This window comes from Aspergillus fumigatus, chromosome 6, assembly GCF_000002655.1.
Source record: "Aspergillus fumigatus Af293 chromosome 6, whole genome shotgun sequence".
In the NCBI taxonomy this organism is placed as follows: domain Eukaryota; kingdom Fungi; phylum Ascomycota; class Eurotiomycetes; order Eurotiales; family Aspergillaceae; genus Aspergillus; species Aspergillus fumigatus.
The window spans coordinates 3,302,470-3,319,733 of record NC_007199.1 but is presented as its reverse complement, the minus strand read 5'-3'; the positions used below and the strand labels follow the sequence as shown (position 1 = coordinate 3,319,733).

Genomic DNA, 17,264 nt, shown 5'->3' with positions numbered 1-17,264 from the left:
AGCAATGCAACGCAAACGCATCTCATTTATCCTTCAAGACCGACATTCATCACTCGACAGAGGACTCACTTTCACTATTCCTCTGTCGGTCGTTTCCCACATTTTTGAGTTTACACCGTCATGTTACAATAGACCTATTCGAGCGTTGTGTGTGCACTTATCCTGAAGTAGTGCATGTTACGCGCGCAACGACATCTTCGATTGAGCTAGCTACCTCTGCGCATCTTCCTGACTGACCGATTGCTGCGCAAATCTCGTAGTCATCAGCTTTGAAAGGGAAGCGGCTCGATACAACAGCTGTTTTTAGTCATTATGGCTACGGCTACCGTCGAACTGCCTTACCTCGCGAGCCATTACGCTATTGCGGAGTCAACACTTACTACCCTTACCCAAGCTCCCACGGTCGAGCTAGTCAACCAGTTGCTGGAGGCCATTACCAAAAAAGCTCATGAATATGATGAGCTCAAATCCGACAAGCTTCGTTTGGAAGTGGAGCTTGAGAATGCGGTTCGCAGCAGCGACTCAAAGATCAAGGTGCTGAAAAGCTCTGTGGAAAAAAGCCATACGGAAGTTGAGGAGGCAAGAAAGAAACTGCACGAGTCAGGTGGGCTCTGACGCGTCCTTTTCTGACCTACACTTTCTGACACCTGTCTAGAAAATGCTCGTTCGGCCCTAGAATCCGAAATCGCGACGCTGAAGTCCTCGACTACTTCCAATGAGTCCGAAGTCAACACTCTAAAATCCCGTATTTCCTCGCTCGAAGCATCAAACAGGGATACCCTAGGACTTCTTGAGTCAAAGAGTGCTGCTTACGACAAACTTGCGGAAGAACTTTCCGCCCAACACAAGAGGACAATTGAATTGAGACGCGAGCTGGCTACTGCCGAACAAAATCTTCAGGCGGCCAACTCGGCATCGGCCAGCGCCCGCTTTCGTGAACAGAGCTTGCAGCAGGAGCTGGACTTGACGAAGAAGAACAACGAATGGTTCGAGACGGAGCTAAAGACGAAATCTGCAGAGTACCTCAAATTCCGCAAGGAAAAGACCGCCCGAATTGCCGAGCTTCAACGTGAAAACGAGGAAGCAAACTCAACAATCGACTCGCTAAGACGCAGTGAAAATGCTCTCAAAAGCCGTTTGGATGAGGTCGAGCAACGATACGAGGAGTCGCTTTCGAGCATCCAACAACTCAAGGAGGAGGCTATCCAGGCGGCTGAGTCTTTCAGAATCGAACTGGATAGCACTAATCGTCTGGCTGAATTGCAAGGAAATGCCGCGCAGACTGCCAAGCAGCGTGTGCAGGAGTGTCAGCTCGCTCTAGAAAAAGCAAGAGACGATGCGGCCGAAGAGATCTCTCGACTCCGCGTTGAGATCGAAACAGAGCACGCTGACAAGGAGGCTGCCGAACGCCGTGTCGCTGAACTAGAGTTGACTGTTACTCAATTGCAGTCGGAAGGTGCTACTGCAGGAAGATCCATGAGCCCGGCTCGTGGCTTGAATGGTACAGGACCCAGTACGCCTGTCCGTCCTGGAACTCCCAGTGGCGCATTCTCTCCCAGGACCTCGCGCTCCAAAGGAGGTCTTACTCTCACTCAAATGTATACCGAGTATGATAAGATGCGAACGATGCTTGCTGCAGAACAAAAGACCAGCCAGGAACTCAAAGCCACCCTCGATGAGATGGTTCAGGAGCTTGAAGCCAGCAAACCGGAGATTGACGAATTGCGGGCTGACCACGCACGACTTGAAAATGCCGTTGTCGAAATGTCTAATATCCTCGAGACAGCCGGAAAGGAAAGAGACGATGCAACAAAGGAGGCACGAAAGTGGCAGGGCCAGGTAGAGGGATTGGCTCGCGAAGGGGATATTTTACGTCAACAACTTCGTGACTTGAGCGCTCAAATCAAGGTTCTGGTTATGGAAGTAGCTGTCTTGAAAGAAGGAGAAACCACATACGACAGGGATGAACTCGAGAAGATAGCCCGCAAGGAAATCGACGACTCGTCGGCGGAACTTAACCCAACCGGTCGATTTATCAGTCGTCATCTAACAACGTTCAAGGATCTGCATGAGCTTCAGGAGCAGAACGTCACACTTCGGCGAATGCTGAGGGAACTCGGCGATAAGATGGAGGGAGCAGAAGCTCGTGAAAAGGATGCAGTTCGACAACAGGAGCAGGAGGAGCTGAAGGAGCTCAGAATTCGTGTGCAGACGTACCGTGATGAAATTGCCAATCTCGTTGCTCAGACTAAGAGCTACGTGAAGGAGCGGGATACCTTCCGCAGCATGCTGACAAGACGTCGTCAAACGGTTGGAGATGCTTCTGCATTCTCCCAGTCGCTTCCTCTTGGTGCGGTCCCACCGAACGTTGACGACCAAGGGAGAGACGTGCCCGACTATGCGGAGTTATTGCGCAAGGTGCAAGCCCACTTTGACAGCTTCCGGGAGGAGTCTGCAACCGACCATGCCGCTTTGAAACAGCAAGTCAATGAATTAACACGGAAAAATAGTGAATTGCTGAGCGAGATTAGTCGCTCAAGCAGTCAGCTTGGCGCTGCCACTCAGCGAGCCGAGCTTTTGCAGAGCAATTTCAATATGTTGAAGAATGAGAATGCAGAGCTGCAGAAACGCTATGCTGCTCTGCTAGAGAACGCCAACCGACAAGACCTGAGGACCCAGCAGGCTGCTGAAGATTTGGTTGAGACCAAGGGTCTCGTCGAAAGCCTTCAGCGTGAGAACGCAAACCTGAAAGCTGAGAAGGACCTTTGGAAGAATATCGAGAAGAGGCTGATCGAGGACAATGAGGTGCTGCGGAATGAACGCAGTAGGCTCGATTCTCTCAATGCCAATCTGCAAACCATCCTGAACGAGCGGGAGCATACTGATGCTGAGAGTCGCCGTCGTTTACAACTCAGCGTCGAATCTTTGGAGTCCGAGTTGCAGTCAACGAAACGTAAGCTTAATTCCGAGGTTGAAGAGTCAAAGAAGGCTGCTCTCCGCAGGGAATATGAGCATGAGCAGAGCCAGAAGCGGATAGATGACCTTGTGGCAAGTTTGAGCTCGGTTCGGGAGGAATTGGTTGCCACCAAGACAACTCGGGATCATTTGCAGACCAGAGTGGATGAGTTGACAGTTGAGCTACGGAGTGCTGAAGAACGTTTACAAGTCGTACAATCCAGGCCAAGCATCGCAGCTGCCCCGGCCGAGGCGGCTGCGGCGGCAGAAGAAGGCGTCCCGGATACTGGTTTGACCCGCGAACAGGAACTAGGCATTCAGGTTTCCGAACTGAAGCGTGACTTAGAATTGGCTAAGGGTGAACTCGAGCACGCTAAGGAGCAGGTCGAAGTTTACAAGACCATTAGCCAGGAGACTGAGGAGCGCCTGCAGTCAGTCACCGAGACACAAGAACAATATAGGGAAGAGACTGAGCGTCTTGTGGAGGAGAAGGAGAAGAAAATTCAGGACCTTGAGGCACGGATCGAGGAGATTTCATCGGAACTTTCTACAACAAACAACGAGCTTTCTAAGCTTCGGGATGAACAAGGTGAAGCTGGACGCCGCTTGGAGGAACAGAAGGCTGCTTTGGAGGCCGAAATTACAAGACTGAAGGAAGAAAACGAACGTCAAATTGCGGCGGCTCAGTTCCACCAGGATGATCTTAAGGCCCAGGCAGAAATTGCCCAGCGCGCGCAGCAAAATTACGAAAGTGAATTGCTTAAGCATGCCGAGGCGGCGAAGAACCTACAAGCCGTTCGTGCAGAGGTCAATCAATTGAAGCTGGAGCTAGTTGAATCTCGAACTCAGGCCGATACCTACAAGAAGGACCTTGCACAGAAAGAAGAAAGCTGGAGTGAACTCAAAGAACGCTACGAAAGTGAGCTTACAGAATTACAGAAGCGTCGTGAAGAAGTTCTGCATCAAAACAACTTGCTGCATACTCAGCTTGAAGGCATCTCCAGCCAGATCGCCGCTCTGCAGAAGGATCGCGCCAATATTCCGGAGAGTGAGCAGGATGAAGGGACAACAGCACCAAATCTGGAGGGTCTTCAGGAGGTTATCAAATTCTTGCGACGCGAGAAGGAGATCGTCGATGTGCAATACCACCTCTCCACACAGGAGGCCAAGCGTCTCCGCCAGCAGCTCGATTACACACAGTCTCAGCTGGATGAGGCTCGTCTCAAGCTGGAGCAGCAACGCCGTGCAGCTGCGGATAGTGAGCACACTGCTTTGAGCCATAATAAGCTCATGGAAACATTGAACGAACTCAATCTTTTCCGTGAGAGCAGCGTTACGCTGCGTAACCAAGTCAAACAGGCCGAAACTGCTCTCGCGGAGAAATCTACGCGGGTTGATGAACTTTTGCGGCAGATTGAGCCTTTGGAGACTCGTATCAGGGAACTGGAAAACGTTGTGGAGACGAAGGATGGGGAAATGAAGCTTCTACAGGCTGACCGGGACCGCTGGCAGCAACGTACACAGAACATCCTGCAGAAATACGATCGCGTTGATCCGGCCGAGATGGAAGGGCTAAAGGAGAAGCTCGCCTCTTTGGAGAAGGAACGAGACGAGGCTATTTCAACACGCGACACGTTACAGGCACAAGCTGCCACTTTCCCAGAGCAGCTCAAGCATGCTGAGGATAGGACGCAAGAACTGCGCACAAAGCTCACAGAACAGTTCAAAGCCAGATCTAAGGAACTCACTGGCCGCATCAACGCTAAGCAACTTGAACTAAATGCTGTGATACAGGAGAAGGAGGTCATCCAGGAGGAGCTGAACACAACCAAGAACGAGCTGAGTGAGCTCAAGACCAAGATGGCTGAAAGTCCATCCCCATCATCTGCACCTGCACCTGCACCTACCGCACCCACTGTGGAGCAGACGCCTGGCGTCAATTCGACTCCTGCCTCTCAGTTCCCAACACAAACTTCTATGCCAAGTGATGACGAGAGAGTGAAGACGCTAGAGGAGAAGGTACGGCGTCTCGAGGCAGCTCTTGCTGAGAAGGATGCTGCCTTGGCTGCCAAGGATGCCGAGTACGAGACCAAGGCCAACGAAAGAGTGGAGAAGCTCAAGGAGACGTACAATAAGAAGATGGCGGAAGTGAGAGCGGCTCATCGGCAAGAGGTTGAAAGATTGTCAGCCAATCAACAGGTTGCACCGCAAGAGCCTGGAACACCTGTCTCGAAACCTGAGCAGACTCCCGCAACCCCATCACAGCAGGATGGTGACCTACCAGAACTCACCGATGTCCAGGCGAGAGCCCTAGTTGCGAAGAACGAAACTATTCAAACGATCGTCCGTAACAATATCCGGGCAAAGGTCGCCAAAGAAACAGAAAAGCTTAAGCAAGAATGTGCAGAGTTGGAGAAGAAGTTTAATGAAGAGAAGGAAGCCCTCAAAAAGGCGTATGAGGAGAGTACGGATGAAAAGGTCAAATCTGCCGTTGAGTTATCTGACAAGAAGACCCTTGTCCGTATCAGTATGCTTGATACTCGGTTGAGAACTGCACAGGCCAAACTTGATGTCATCGCGAAGGCGGCTGCCGAGACTCCCCAAAAGCCCGTCGTTGAGGTATGGGAGGTTGCGAAGACCACAAAGGCTCCGCCTGTTCAGGCACAAGGAGCCAAGCCAACAGCCACTGCACCATCTGCACCAACCGCACCGACTGCTGCTCCCGCTCCAGCGCAAGTCGCTACAGTGCCGCCACCTTCTTCAGTGGCGGCACCTACCGCAAAAGCCGAAAGCCAAGACCAACAAGCTGCTGCTCCCGCTCCCGCCCAGCAAACGACCGCTGCTCCCCCCACCAGCTCTGTGCCCGATGAAGCTCAACCTCAAGCTGATGCGCAAGCACAACAGCCGCAACAAGAAGCCGGTCCTGCGCAAAAGCCGGCATCAAATCAACCCGCAAACGCAGTGGCCCAATCTCAGAATAAACAGCAGCCCTCATCACTGCCAAGTAAGCCTCCTGCTGGGGGTGTTTTGAGGGCGCTTCAATCAGGGCTTCCAGTCGCTAGAGGTGGCCGAGGCGGAGCGCGCGGCGGCTCTCATCAACAGAATCCATTCGGCCCACAGCCTACTGATCAACAGCAACCACAGCAACAGCAACAGGCTCAAACCCAGCAAAGCCAGCGTGGCACTGGTCTCCAACGTGGCCGTGGCGGTCGTGGAGGAGCTGGCCGAGGTGGTCATCAGAACGTCCAGGCCAGCAATGCGCCTCAAGGGCAAAATCCGTCCAGTCCTGGAGGACGCGGCGGACTCAATGTTCAAGCTCGCCAGTTTGTCCCTCAAGGGAGCAAGCGGGCAAGAGAAGACGGCGGTGAGGCCGGAAACGAGGCCGGGGCCAGTGGAGGGAAGAGAATGAGAGGAGGTGGCCATGCCAGGGGCTCTTGAGCACTCTATCGACATAAACTCCGGTTTTTGTTGTTTCCTTTTGACGTGCATGTATCTTTACTCGAGGATCTGACTGGTTTACATCATTTATGGATATTCCAATGCCTATATAATGGTTCAGCAAGGCATGAGGCAGCCGAAAATATGCCTTTTCCTTTGTTTATGATGCCTATTGTTGGTTTGTACGGTAATCAAAGAATATTTCCATCATGTAATTCTTCGGTCTCCATATTAACTCATGTGGGTGCGCATCTCATGTGTATGACCTGGGGTATATAACAAACATAAAGACAGGATCATATATCATCGTAAATGCACCCTTGTATGTGCAGTAATCTCGCTCAGGTCCAATATACTTGTTTGTTCAGAATAGCCGTCTCATATGTCTTTCTCCTTCGAACAATAGACTCGACGCCATGTCCACGTCAATCGGACGAAGGAAGCACTTATCAACGGAGGTGCATATCATTTCTCGCACCAAGAAGATCATTTCCTCCTGCCCCCAGCGGATGCAGACGACCCAATGAGCCTGGCCACTACCTCCCTCTCCTTCTGTAATACTATCAAGCGCGCATCCTCAACCACCTTGGCGTCCGGCGCCGACAAGTCCTGCCCAGCCACAACAGACGAGCTCATCTTCCCCGTAGCCCGTTTCCTCCTTTGACAGGACCCGGCCCCCGAGCCCCAAACCACAGTCCAATCCTTTATCACCGTGTTCGCCGCAACCTCACAGCCCGAACAGACCTTGGAATGCGCACCCAGAGACACACGCCGGTTAATGATGGCTAGCGACTCGACCGTAACGAAGGAGTGGATATGCGCGCCTGGGAAGACGGTCACGAGCGGACCGATCGTCACTCCATTCGATATCCGTATTGGAACCACTTCTTTCGGCGTGGGCGGGAGTGAAGTTGGTGTGCTCGGCGGGATGCCGATTGTGCTCTTTTCGCTGATGATGCAGCCTTCGCCGATGATGACGGGCCCGTCATAGGAGTAGATGCGTGCGCGTGGATGAATGACTGTCCCTGCGCCGACCGAGATAGGGTGTGTCCCTTGGAATGTTACGGATTCGGCCACTGTAGCTGTATTGTGGGCGGCAACGGGAGCTCGGGGTGTTGGGGATGGAGAGGCTGACGATGAGGGGGAGGCGCGTTGGTGTGGATTTGGGGGTTTGAGGTGTGTGTCAGGTCTTGCCTGGCTAGTCCTGGGGTCCATTGTTCAAGAGGAACGGCTGTTCCCGATATGCTGTGTGAATTTTATGGAGAGGGACTCTTTTTTTCCTGTGGTTATTGTTGACGTGATGGTATTTGATTATCAGGAAGCTTTTGCGGAATCTGGGAGAGTTCCGTGTCTTCTCCGCCCTATTGCTGTTGCGCCATGGGTCTCCTCTCAGCTACCGTAGATAAGAGTTTTGGTAGACGATCTAAGGTTTTATTTGCAATAAAGACGGTTCCAGAAAGATGGTTCAAATAACAATCGTTGACCTAGTATGCGATCTTGTCCCCTCTGGGTATCTTGAAGCTAAGTTCTAACGGTGCCGTGCAATGCAGCCAAATCTAACGCCATCCCCACCATAAAATCAAATATATACAGAATGCTCATACCGTCTTATTGGCTTAAGCGTCTTCGTGACCCTGCTTCTATGCCCCTGGTTTGATCCCATTTCGCTTTCTCCAGGCCCAGACCCCGCGATCAACTTCTTCCTTGGTCATCCCATCTCTGACCAGACAGAAGGTGACCCCTAATTCGGTCTCGACGTTCTTGTTGCGTGCCTCGTCATCAAAGAACAACATATCCTCGTAAGCAATTCCGCTGGCTTGCTGGATTTTCGCAAAGTGTTGTGTTTTGGTGGCAGGGAAGATCTGGACGTAGTCAAAGTAATCCAGAGCGCGGACTGACTTCGTTTTGGCCGCAGGATTGTCCGAGAATGTCGGGATAATATGGAGCGCCTTCAGCATATCGCGAGCTAAATCTGGAGCATGCGTGCGAGAAGCTATCGCAAGGGGAATCGAGCGAGTCTTGCAGGAGTACACAATTGATGAGACGGCTGGGTAGAATGCGAATGATTCGTTCCATCTGTGGCGAAGGTCCTGAGTCAGTAAGAGGATATGGAGATGGACACCAACGCTTGAATCAGGTACATACTTGTCAACGCATCGAGAATTGTTATCGCGAGGCTTGATGGGTGCGCTGACATGCGTATCAACCCAGAACGGCCATAATGTATAGTCCAAGTCAAATGCAATTAATTTTGGAAGAGGAAGACCGTCATTGAAGGTCGCCGGCGCGGTAGATGCGTCTTCTAGCGGTTGGGTGTTTGTTCTCTTGTTTTTCATCATATTGTTGGTATGCGATGCGCAGAATGCGGACAGGAAAGAATTTGTTGAATTCACCTTTCCTATCGCTTCTAGTCCGAGTAACTCAATTGCTGTCCGATCCGTGGTCCAGGGAGGTCAAGAAAGAGACTACGGAGTGCCTTCACGTGCCTACAACCGATAACAATGGATCCTCCATCTCCTTCTACTCGTCCCCACTTAATACTGATGAATTTGAATAATATCGACTACAGAGACAGAAGATCAGAGTATCGGATGTTCAGTGAATTCAATCAGCCTCTACATACAAGAACTTATTTCATCCTGTTTTTCTGAAGCCTGAAAAGTCCAGCTAAACCCGAAAATAATTTATCATGACAGCATGAAACCTGATAAACCCAAAATTTGAATTCTTTTTTTTTGTCGTCTTTTCTTGTTTTTCTTTTGTTTTTTTCTTTTCTTTTCTTTTCTTTTCTTTTCTTTTTTTTTTTCCAGTTTGTTTTTGATAAGTGAGTCCATGTCTCCAGAAAAGGACGTCGCTTTGTACTTAATATGGAGGATTCTCTCGGTCTTCAAGGGCGCCTGATACATCTCACTCTCAAGTCAAAGAGCTGTAGGTGATGCATTTGACAGTCTCAAGGAACTTCCAAATCTGCTGATGATCTTCTGCTCCTTTGATGGTCAGCTCATAGCTTACAGCATTCCAATCGGCAGCGTAAGCCATGATGCGGACTTGCTGCTGGTAACTGAGAATACCGTCAGCGCCGACTGCATCCGCGATAATCTGACGCCAGAAAGCAAAGGGCAGTCCGAAACGCCATTCTCGCTTACGAGAGGTGCGAGCGACCGAACTAGGATGGCTTTTACCCTTTCCTGAGCGAGTGGGCTGGCTCGGCGGCGTAGATTCCTTTGTCTCTCGAGACTGGACGTCTTTGTCATGGCCGTTGGTTTGTTGAGCCTGTTGAACTTGTTGCAAAGAGGGAAAGTTGATCTCAAAGTACTTAGCACCGGGATGGAAGGGCCCGGCTGTAATAGTTTCGAGGAGCTCATATTCGTCGAAGACGTATTCTGGACTCTGCTCGACGGTTTCTTCTGCTTCCTTTTCTTCTTCTTCGACCGTCTCATCAGTCTCCCCAACGCCTGAAGACTCCGCCTCAGAGGGAGCTTCGACGGCGCGATCTTTGTCATTCAAAAGCAAAGCGCGGGAGACAATCATCATCTTCAACGCGACTCTCCAGATATCGTTGCTGTGTACTCCCTCTTTCTTTAAAGCCTCAATACACACTCTCTTGGCGAGTCTGGCGTGCTCGATGTCCAGCTTTTTTTGCAGCTTGCGCTGTGCCGCATTCTGGCCATCGTCCCCACTAAGCTCGTCGTTTGCAGTGTCATCGTTAGACTTGTACTCGCGCACCAACTCGGCTTTGTCAAGGAGCTTGCATTCATTCGGACCAAGGCCGTCATTCGGGAGCCATATGATGCCCTTGCATTGTTCTGCTTCTTCTGGCAGGATGGGACCTTTGCCACTAGGTAGAAAAGCCAAGAGCTGCTCAGGATTGCGATGCATGCTCAACATGCTTGACAGGTGCACAGCGCAACTGCTGGTCAAGTTGGTGTTGGAAATGATAAGGAACGGGACCGAGCGCAGGCCTCGAGTGCAGGCATATCGCTCGAGCTCTGCATAGGTCAGCTTCTTCGTGGCGCAAGTAGGGTGAGAAGAACCTAAAAGAGCATATCGTCAGTGTAAGCTACTTAAGATGACTGAATGCTTGACTTACCATTCTGCTGTGCAACCTTGCTCTTCTTGGGCGATTGCTTCGAGGACACCTTCTTGGTAGCTTCGTTGTCCTTGCCATTGATCTTGAGATTTTCCAGTCCGTCTGCGATTGTGTCGCCTTCGTGGTCTCCCTCGCCGTTTATCCCAACGACCGCATCAGCATCGGCTTCCAGAAAGTCCAGGTCGCTTTGCATGTAAACACGCGCCAGGATCTCGATTCCCTTCGGTCCAAGTGGATTGTTTCCGAAATCGACTTTCTTGAGCAAGAAACAGTCCTTGAACGAGTCAAGAAAGTGGTGCCATATCTCCTGCTCTTCGGGGGTGCAAACCACAAAGTTGTTATGGGAGATGTCCAGTTCTCGAAGATCAGCGATACTAAGCTTGATAACTTCAGATAGCTTCCGGAGCGATACGATCGTGAGCTGGTTGCCCTGCAAATGCAACTCGATCACCTTGGCAGAGCCCTCAGGGTGTTCCTCATCGCGGTACTTCATGCAAGTGATCAGGTCATCAATGAATTCGGCAAAGCCTTCATCGGTCAGTTCCTTGCCCGAAACGTCGATTTCCACATTCGGATCTCTTGCTGCAGCTTTCGCGCCAATGCCGGGAGTGACTCTCTTTTTCTGTGAGGTGACAGTGTCAGTATGTATCTCTGGAATTCAGGTTATAGAAGAACTTACCAAATCCTTGGATACGGCTTGTCCGGCCTTAAGGCCTGTGATTTTCCTCTGTTGTCACGGTGTTAGTCTGTATCAGAGCGAAGATTTTTTTTGGAAAGGGACAACTTACAGCTGAGTAGTTCAACTTACCCATCTTGGGCAGCCGTCTGACGGACGTTTGTCCTGTCCAAAAGCAAGCGTCAGTACTTGTTCTCGAGTCGAAGAAAGGGTCGAAGCTTGACTGTTGGGCCTTGTGAGGAACTCGCAGAGACCCAAGACGCGGATCGATGTGCATGGAGAGGGACACAGAAGGATGCACTTACCTTGATGGTCAGGGAGTATTAAGATGGTTGAAGTGCAATGCTAACACGCTCAGGAAATCTCGTGAGAAAGAAGTCTAGAGAGGCTAGAAGTAACAGTTAACTCGCGAGATCAGAGATTGCGATGTGAATAACACACCATAAGATGATAGCATGACTCCTCTTGGAAATGGGAGGGCTTGTATACCTGACTCGTCGTCTTTGACGGATTCAGAGAAAGTGGACAGACAAAGGACAATGAGAGAGAGAAAAGACATAGGTAGGTCGTTTTCTCTCTGAATGTATCACATCTCAAGTCATCTAGTGGGATGCCCTGCCTCCAGGACGCGCTAGGCGTTGAACTTCACGGAGGTTGCCATGTACTCTAGCGATACCATTCACTGTTGTGCTTTCTTCTGCTATCTGTTGCTTTCGCTGGGCTTCTCTACAAAAGTAGTAAACAGTGAAAGGCATAAAACAGAATAGTAGCAGACAAGAACAAAATCCCTTGCACTCTTTGTTAGAATGTCTAATAAAGAAGTTATGAATCTGCTACAGTCTCATATATGGTATACAGATATGCGAGTCCACCCTTGTAACTTACCCTTGAACTTCGACAAACAACACTATAAATCTCATCAGGGCCTCAAATTCCATATGTCATGCCTTCCACGCTTGTATGACGTTTGCTTCTCCTTTATAATATCGTCTAGAAAAAATTAACAATGTCTTTGAATTCATCCAGCAGAGCGGGGTCGATGTCATCCCAATCTTTTGGCACCTCTGGTGGATTCGCAAATCCCTGAACGCTGGTGTTTATCTCTAAAGCAGTTTCAACTTGACCGCTAGGAATCTGGCCAGGCTCATTGTGCTTCGTTCTTTTCTCCATCCTTTCATCAGAGAGGGCACCTTCACACAGCCATGAGAGGCCCCTCTTTCGTTCGCGGTGCTCATCTGAGACTCGAGATGGGTCAAGCCCTTTGCCGACGTCGGTCTCAGAAGCCCTTGGAATGGCGTTCTTGGTTGAGACTACACTTCGTTCAAATACGGGGTTATCCGGTGGCACTGATGTCTGATCTTGCTTTCCGTTGGCTGATGTGCCAGTGTGGATTTTGACTTGTTCTGGCGAGTTAGTGGAAGAAGGTCGAACTGTATACGTGAACAAATCGTCGACGTCGGTCCAAGTATCATCTGCCTCGGCAATATCATCGCATTGATTGACATTTGCTCTGGTCTTCTCGTTTACTTGAGTCGTGCCCGTAGTAAACCCCACTAGCAGTTTTGATGGCGATGGCAAGTCGTCAAAGCTATCATCACCATAGTCACTTGAAGAGCATTGTGACTTGGAGACATGACTGGTGAAGCTGAGGTGGAAAATGTCCCCGGTATCAGTGATATCTGAGTTGATGCCCGTGGATTCCACGTTCTTTGTGTGTGTCTTGCCACTACCCTTATCCCGAGCCTCAATCGTCGAGGTCCTCCCAGCCTTTGTTCTAGGAATGCTGGCTGAGAGTGTCAGCTGGTTAAGCCCACTCTTCACCTGATTGCCGTTAGTAGACTGCTTCCGAGTGAGTTTGGGTGGCTTCTCGAGGCCTTCTCGGCAGCAGAGGTGCTTGCATCTACGCATAGTTCAGTTTCATTTGCGATGGATAGCAATCGGATGGTACCTACGTTGTCTTGTCCTTGCATCTGTGGTTGCATGCATACCTGCCATTGCCTAGTCGAGGCGACCCTTTCTCATTTCCAGGAAGTGAATTCGCAGAGTTGCATTCTTTTGAGCCTTTCTCCTCAGCCCGACTACGAGATGTGCTGGTTGACTGGTTGACGCCAACCCAGTTGCCTGGCACGTCTGCTCAAAATTGATAAGTCTGTATCCACGGCAGGTTGAGTAATGGGATACCTGTATCCATCAAGTCATCAAAGAGCCAATCATCATTCTCAATATCATCTGCTCCTCGATCATTTGCGTTGATCGGAGTGTCGTCGATATCGCGAGATGGAACATTCACCCTAGGCCGCTGCATCGACTCCAGGGCTTGACTTGGCCGAGATGAGAAAAAAGCATTTGGCATGTCAGGCTTAAGCTCTGCAAACCTCAAGGTACCGGCTATTGGGATTGAGCGAAATGACATTTGGCATGGATAAAGCTAGAAGATTGACATACCCATCTCGTCACACATCGCATAGCACGTTATATGTAACCCTGGACTTTTCAACTCTGCACTTAGAGGTATCTTCTGACTCTGCTGAAGTTTATTTGCACTGTACGGCAGTCAGCTCGATAGTGCGATTTTGAAGGCTGACCAGTCATACCTGATACGCCGAAAATCTATCAGATGGCCGTCGGAGGTCTCTGCTAGAAAGCAGACATACACAGGTCGCCGTTGGAAGAACGTAGGGGTTTTCTCATTCATGAACGCAATTTCAGCCTCGAATCGTATTCTTACAGGTTTTCCGATTTTAATTTCCTTATAAGCCATCAGCAAGGCCATCTCGCGAAGAAAACAGAGACAGATACCTTTCCTGCCAACTTGACATTCACCCGAAGCTTAGGAAAGTCGGCAACACGAGCAAGTAGTTTCATCCCAAACGGCGGATTCCTACTCATGATCATATCAATGCAATGGGGCTCTGTAGCTTCCAGGGCATCGATGCTGGTAATCCCAGCTGCCGCAAGTTTTCTCACTGCCACGATACCGACTTGGTCGATTTGCTTCATCTGCAGAGGACAGTTATCCCAAACCTTGGCCCCAAAGCTGCGTGCGAGCTCGAGGGCATTTCGGGCGGTGATTGAGTCTCCAAGCGAGATTTGGCAATCTATCACGCATCGAATGAGTCTATTGATATGAGAGAACACGAAGTTCTTGTCCTGTTGAAAAGCAAACTTGTGTTTCTGATATTGTTCGCCGTCCGGATACTCGACCCCACCGAGCTCTGACTGGATGAGCAATAGGATCTTATGAGCTGGAAGCGCTATATCAACTTTCGCTGGGAACCTTATGCCATTGGCCCGGTTGAGTTCTTTATACAGTGACTTCTCGCCTGCCTTGAGCCGTATCTCACGGAATTCTTCTGCCTCCGCAATTGCAGATAGCTGAATAAAGCCATTAGAGTTTCTCCTATCGTCAAACAGAGGACCGGCTGACCTACCACTTGAGATACAGTTGCGTGAGGTTTCAGCGCGAGTAAAGTCTTCATGGTATCGAACTGTACATAGTACCGAGCCATGGCATCTCCGAAGGGTGTGGACTGGAGATGGTCAGAAGCCACTAGTCCAGTCTCTTGCAGAAGTTTGATGTTCCTTTCGCAAATCTGCCTAAGAATTTCGTCTTCATCATCCTTTGTGGCCCTTTCCTTCAGCTGATAGTGCTTTGGATTTCTTCTCAGCCTGATAAACAGGAAAGTACCCGCCAGCCATCTGACTGCAGAATCGACATCAACGACAGTACCTAACCCAATCTCGGCGTTCAAGTGGTCGATCAGGTTGAGGTGCAAACAGCTCTCAAGTGTCTTACATCCAGATATGAGTTTCTCGTAATGTTGAACTCGGTCCTTTCTCGTCATGATCACTGCAATAGCGCTGTCGTCAAATTGAGGCCGACCAGCTCGGCCAAGCATCTGCATCATTTCGAGATCGGAGTATTCCTTGCAGCCACCATCCTGCCAACCTACTGTACCTTTGATTATGACAAGGTAGCATGGAAGATTGACCCCAACTGCCAGGGTTGAGGTACAGCAAATGACGGCGATATGTCCCTGCAGATACCCAGACTCAACGGTGTGGCGATCAGCAGGGTCGAGGCCGGCGTGATGAAATGCGACTCCTGCCATCAGCGTGGCTGTGCCGTCCAGTTAGCTCCGTAACCATGAACTCGAGATCAGTGCATACTTCTGAGGTCTGCATTGTGGGCTTCGAGATGCTTCCCAGATGCTTTCCATAACCTTGCCGGAGGGTTGGTCATGGACCATAGACGAGCAAGCTCTTTTGCGGTAGCGACGCACGAATTCCTAGTACAACAGAAAATCATGATTGGCTTCCTACATGAGTGCGTACCTAGAACATCGGGAAGCCTATGAACCTCAGTAAACATCCGCGACAGGACGATATTTGCGTGCTTACTTCGAACCGCATAACTTGTCGAAGGCAAAATCATTGCTGTATGACTGATAACCGTACACAAACTTCTGGAGCTTGACGGGACGAAAATCCTCCCCAAAGTGCTCTCGGTGTGCTGGTACGTGTTGATTCATTGCATCTTTACCGAGCCAGCACGCAATATCCTCCGAGTTTGGGACCGTAGCACTCAGAGCGACGAAGCGGACATTCGACCCGAATGTCTTCATTCTCGACACAACCGCTTCCAGCGTCGCACCACGAGCCTCCTTGAGAATGTGAACCTCATCAATCAGGAAGAGCTTTACCAATTGCATCAAGCGTGCATGATCTTTCCACTTCCGAGTCATGCTGTCCCACTTCTCTGGTGTAGTAACGATGATCTGACTGTTCTGAACACTTCTGAGCTGGGTATGATCAGTGTCGCCAGTTAGCTCCGCACACTGGAGTCCCAACGACATGAACTTCCTGCTCCAGTCCCGAAATCGCTCGGAACAGAGGGATTTGGTCGGCGCCTGATAGACGACCTTGAAGCGCTCATCTTTCAAAGTGCTGAGCAGACGACAGATCGCCAATTCCATGATGACAGTCTTACCACTTCCAGTAGGAGCTGACAGCACAATATTGTCGTCAGTCTTGTAGACACTCTGAAAACATTTTGACTGTACAGCATTGAATACGGGGAATTGAAAGATGGACCTGTAGCTTTCCGGGAGCTCATGTACTGAGACAAGGACAATTCCTCTAACTGACATGGGGATGTTTTTCAAGGGGCTTTCTTTACATTGTGCTGCACCAATTGATACTGTAGAACTTCTGTGCGATGGCGATTCTTCCTCAAGCGATAATTGGTCTTCGTGGTACTGTCTCGAACGCCCGGTGGCTTGACACTCTTGCTCCCGACGTGTCATAATCGTCTTTCCGGGCTGCAATCGACTGAGTGGACTAGAAGGCGACGCTAGGCCTACATCTGATGAGCTAGAATCTAAGCTTCGGAGTGGCGTTATATTGGAGCTCGCTGCGTTCATTAGCTTCTTATACAGGATAGGCGAGGCATGAGCGTACTCTGGAAAAATCGGGATACCTGCTTCGTGCTATCATTTCTAGGCTGGACTGATGCAAAGTTTAACTTAGCCGGTTGCCTCAGTGGGTTCTGGTTGCTTTCATCTGACTGAGCAAGTAGTTCGAGGTCTGGAATCTTTCAGTCAACTTGATTCACGGCGCCATTGTATTGAACTCGTCGCACTCCGAGCCACTCACCAAAGGCGTCCAGCTCATGATCATCACTACGGAAGGATTGCAACTCCGGATCAACAAGCTGGCTATGGGGCTCGACGTTCCCAGATCCATATCCTCGAGGTCTGTTCCAAGGCTGAGGGATCTGAGCGCCTTCAATAAGTCTCTGATTGATGATTGCCTTTGATGCCGGCAGCCCAAGTTGGGGCCGCCTTGCACCCATCGGCCTTTGATTGGAAGCACTATGCTGTGATATCGAGAAGGGCTGGTGGCATTTGCGCCCCATAATGATCGATAAAGGACAGACAGTGCTAAGCTCCGAGAAGCTTTAACCGTGGAAGATGAGTGCAAGAGATTCAGTGGAACAACAGCAAGCCCGGAATGAGGGAGGGGGGCAGGCGGATGGGTATAGATGCCCCAGGCGAGAAGAGCACGTGGGAAAACTTGATACAGAGGAGTCAACAAAATAATTAT

The 17,264-nt window shown here is 50.2% G+C and overlaps 5 protein-coding genes across 5 annotated transcripts; 1 reads left to right on the top strand and 4 right to left on the bottom strand.

Moving 5' to 3' along the window:
- Positions 1–33: 33 nt before the first annotated feature.
- On the top strand, positions 34–6,393 carry AFUA_6G13120 (putative filament-forming protein (Tpr/p270); the record flags this gene model as incomplete). The annotated part of the gene is made up of 2 exons (XM_746096.3): positions 34–604; positions 656–6,393. The coding sequence occupies exons 1-2, from the start codon at positions 313–315 to the stop codon at positions 6,391–6,393; spliced, it is 6,030 nt and encodes a 2,009-aa protein (XP_751189.2). The 5' UTR covers positions 34–312.
- A 486-nt stretch (positions 6,394–6,879) lies between these two features.
- Positions 6,880–7,608, bottom strand: AFUA_6G13110 (transferase hexapeptide domain protein; the record flags this gene model as incomplete). The annotated part of the gene is made up of 1 exon (XM_746095.1): positions 6,880–7,608. One exon carries the CDS (start codon positions 7,606–7,608, stop codon positions 6,880–6,882), a length of 729 nt encoding a protein of 242 aa, XP_751188.1.
- A 425-nt stretch (positions 7,609–8,033) lies between these two features.
- AFUA_6G13100 (Mg-dependent acid phosphatase) lies at positions 8,034–9,181 on the bottom strand (the record flags this gene model as incomplete). Its single annotated transcript, XM_746094.2, has 2 exons — positions 8,539–9,181; positions 8,034–8,469 (listed from the first exon to the last, which is right to left on the bottom strand). The coding sequence occupies exons 1-2, from the start codon at positions 8,730–8,732 to the stop codon at positions 8,034–8,036; spliced, it is 630 nt and encodes a 209-aa protein (XP_751187.1). The 5' UTR covers positions 8,733–9,181.
- Positions 9,182–9,306: 125 nt separating this feature from the next.
- Positions 9,307–11,436, bottom strand: AFUA_6G13090 (uncharacterized protein; the record flags this gene model as incomplete). Its single annotated transcript, XM_746093.1, has 4 exons — positions 9,307–10,427; positions 10,484–11,105; positions 11,163–11,210; positions 11,272–11,436. 4 exons carry the CDS (start codon positions 11,434–11,436, stop codon positions 9,307–9,309), a joined length of 1,956 nt encoding a protein of 651 aa, XP_751186.1.
- Positions 11,437–12,149: 713 nt separating this feature from the next.
- AFUA_6G13080 (uncharacterized protein) lies at positions 12,150–17,258 on the bottom strand (the record flags this gene model as incomplete). Its single annotated transcript, XM_077805112.1, has 12 exons — positions 16,815–17,258; positions 16,620–16,745; positions 15,561–16,572; positions 15,330–15,511; positions 14,591–15,279; positions 13,959–14,534; positions 13,754–13,908; positions 13,605–13,702; positions 13,341–13,547; positions 13,112–13,289; positions 12,887–13,059; positions 12,150–12,838 (listed from the first exon to the last, which is right to left on the bottom strand). Exons 1-12 carry the CDS (start codon positions 17,074–17,076, stop codon positions 12,150–12,152), a joined length of 4,347 nt encoding a protein of 1,448 aa, XP_077661243.1. The 5' UTR covers positions 17,077–17,258.
- Between the last annotated feature and the right edge of the window lie 6 nt (positions 17,259–17,264).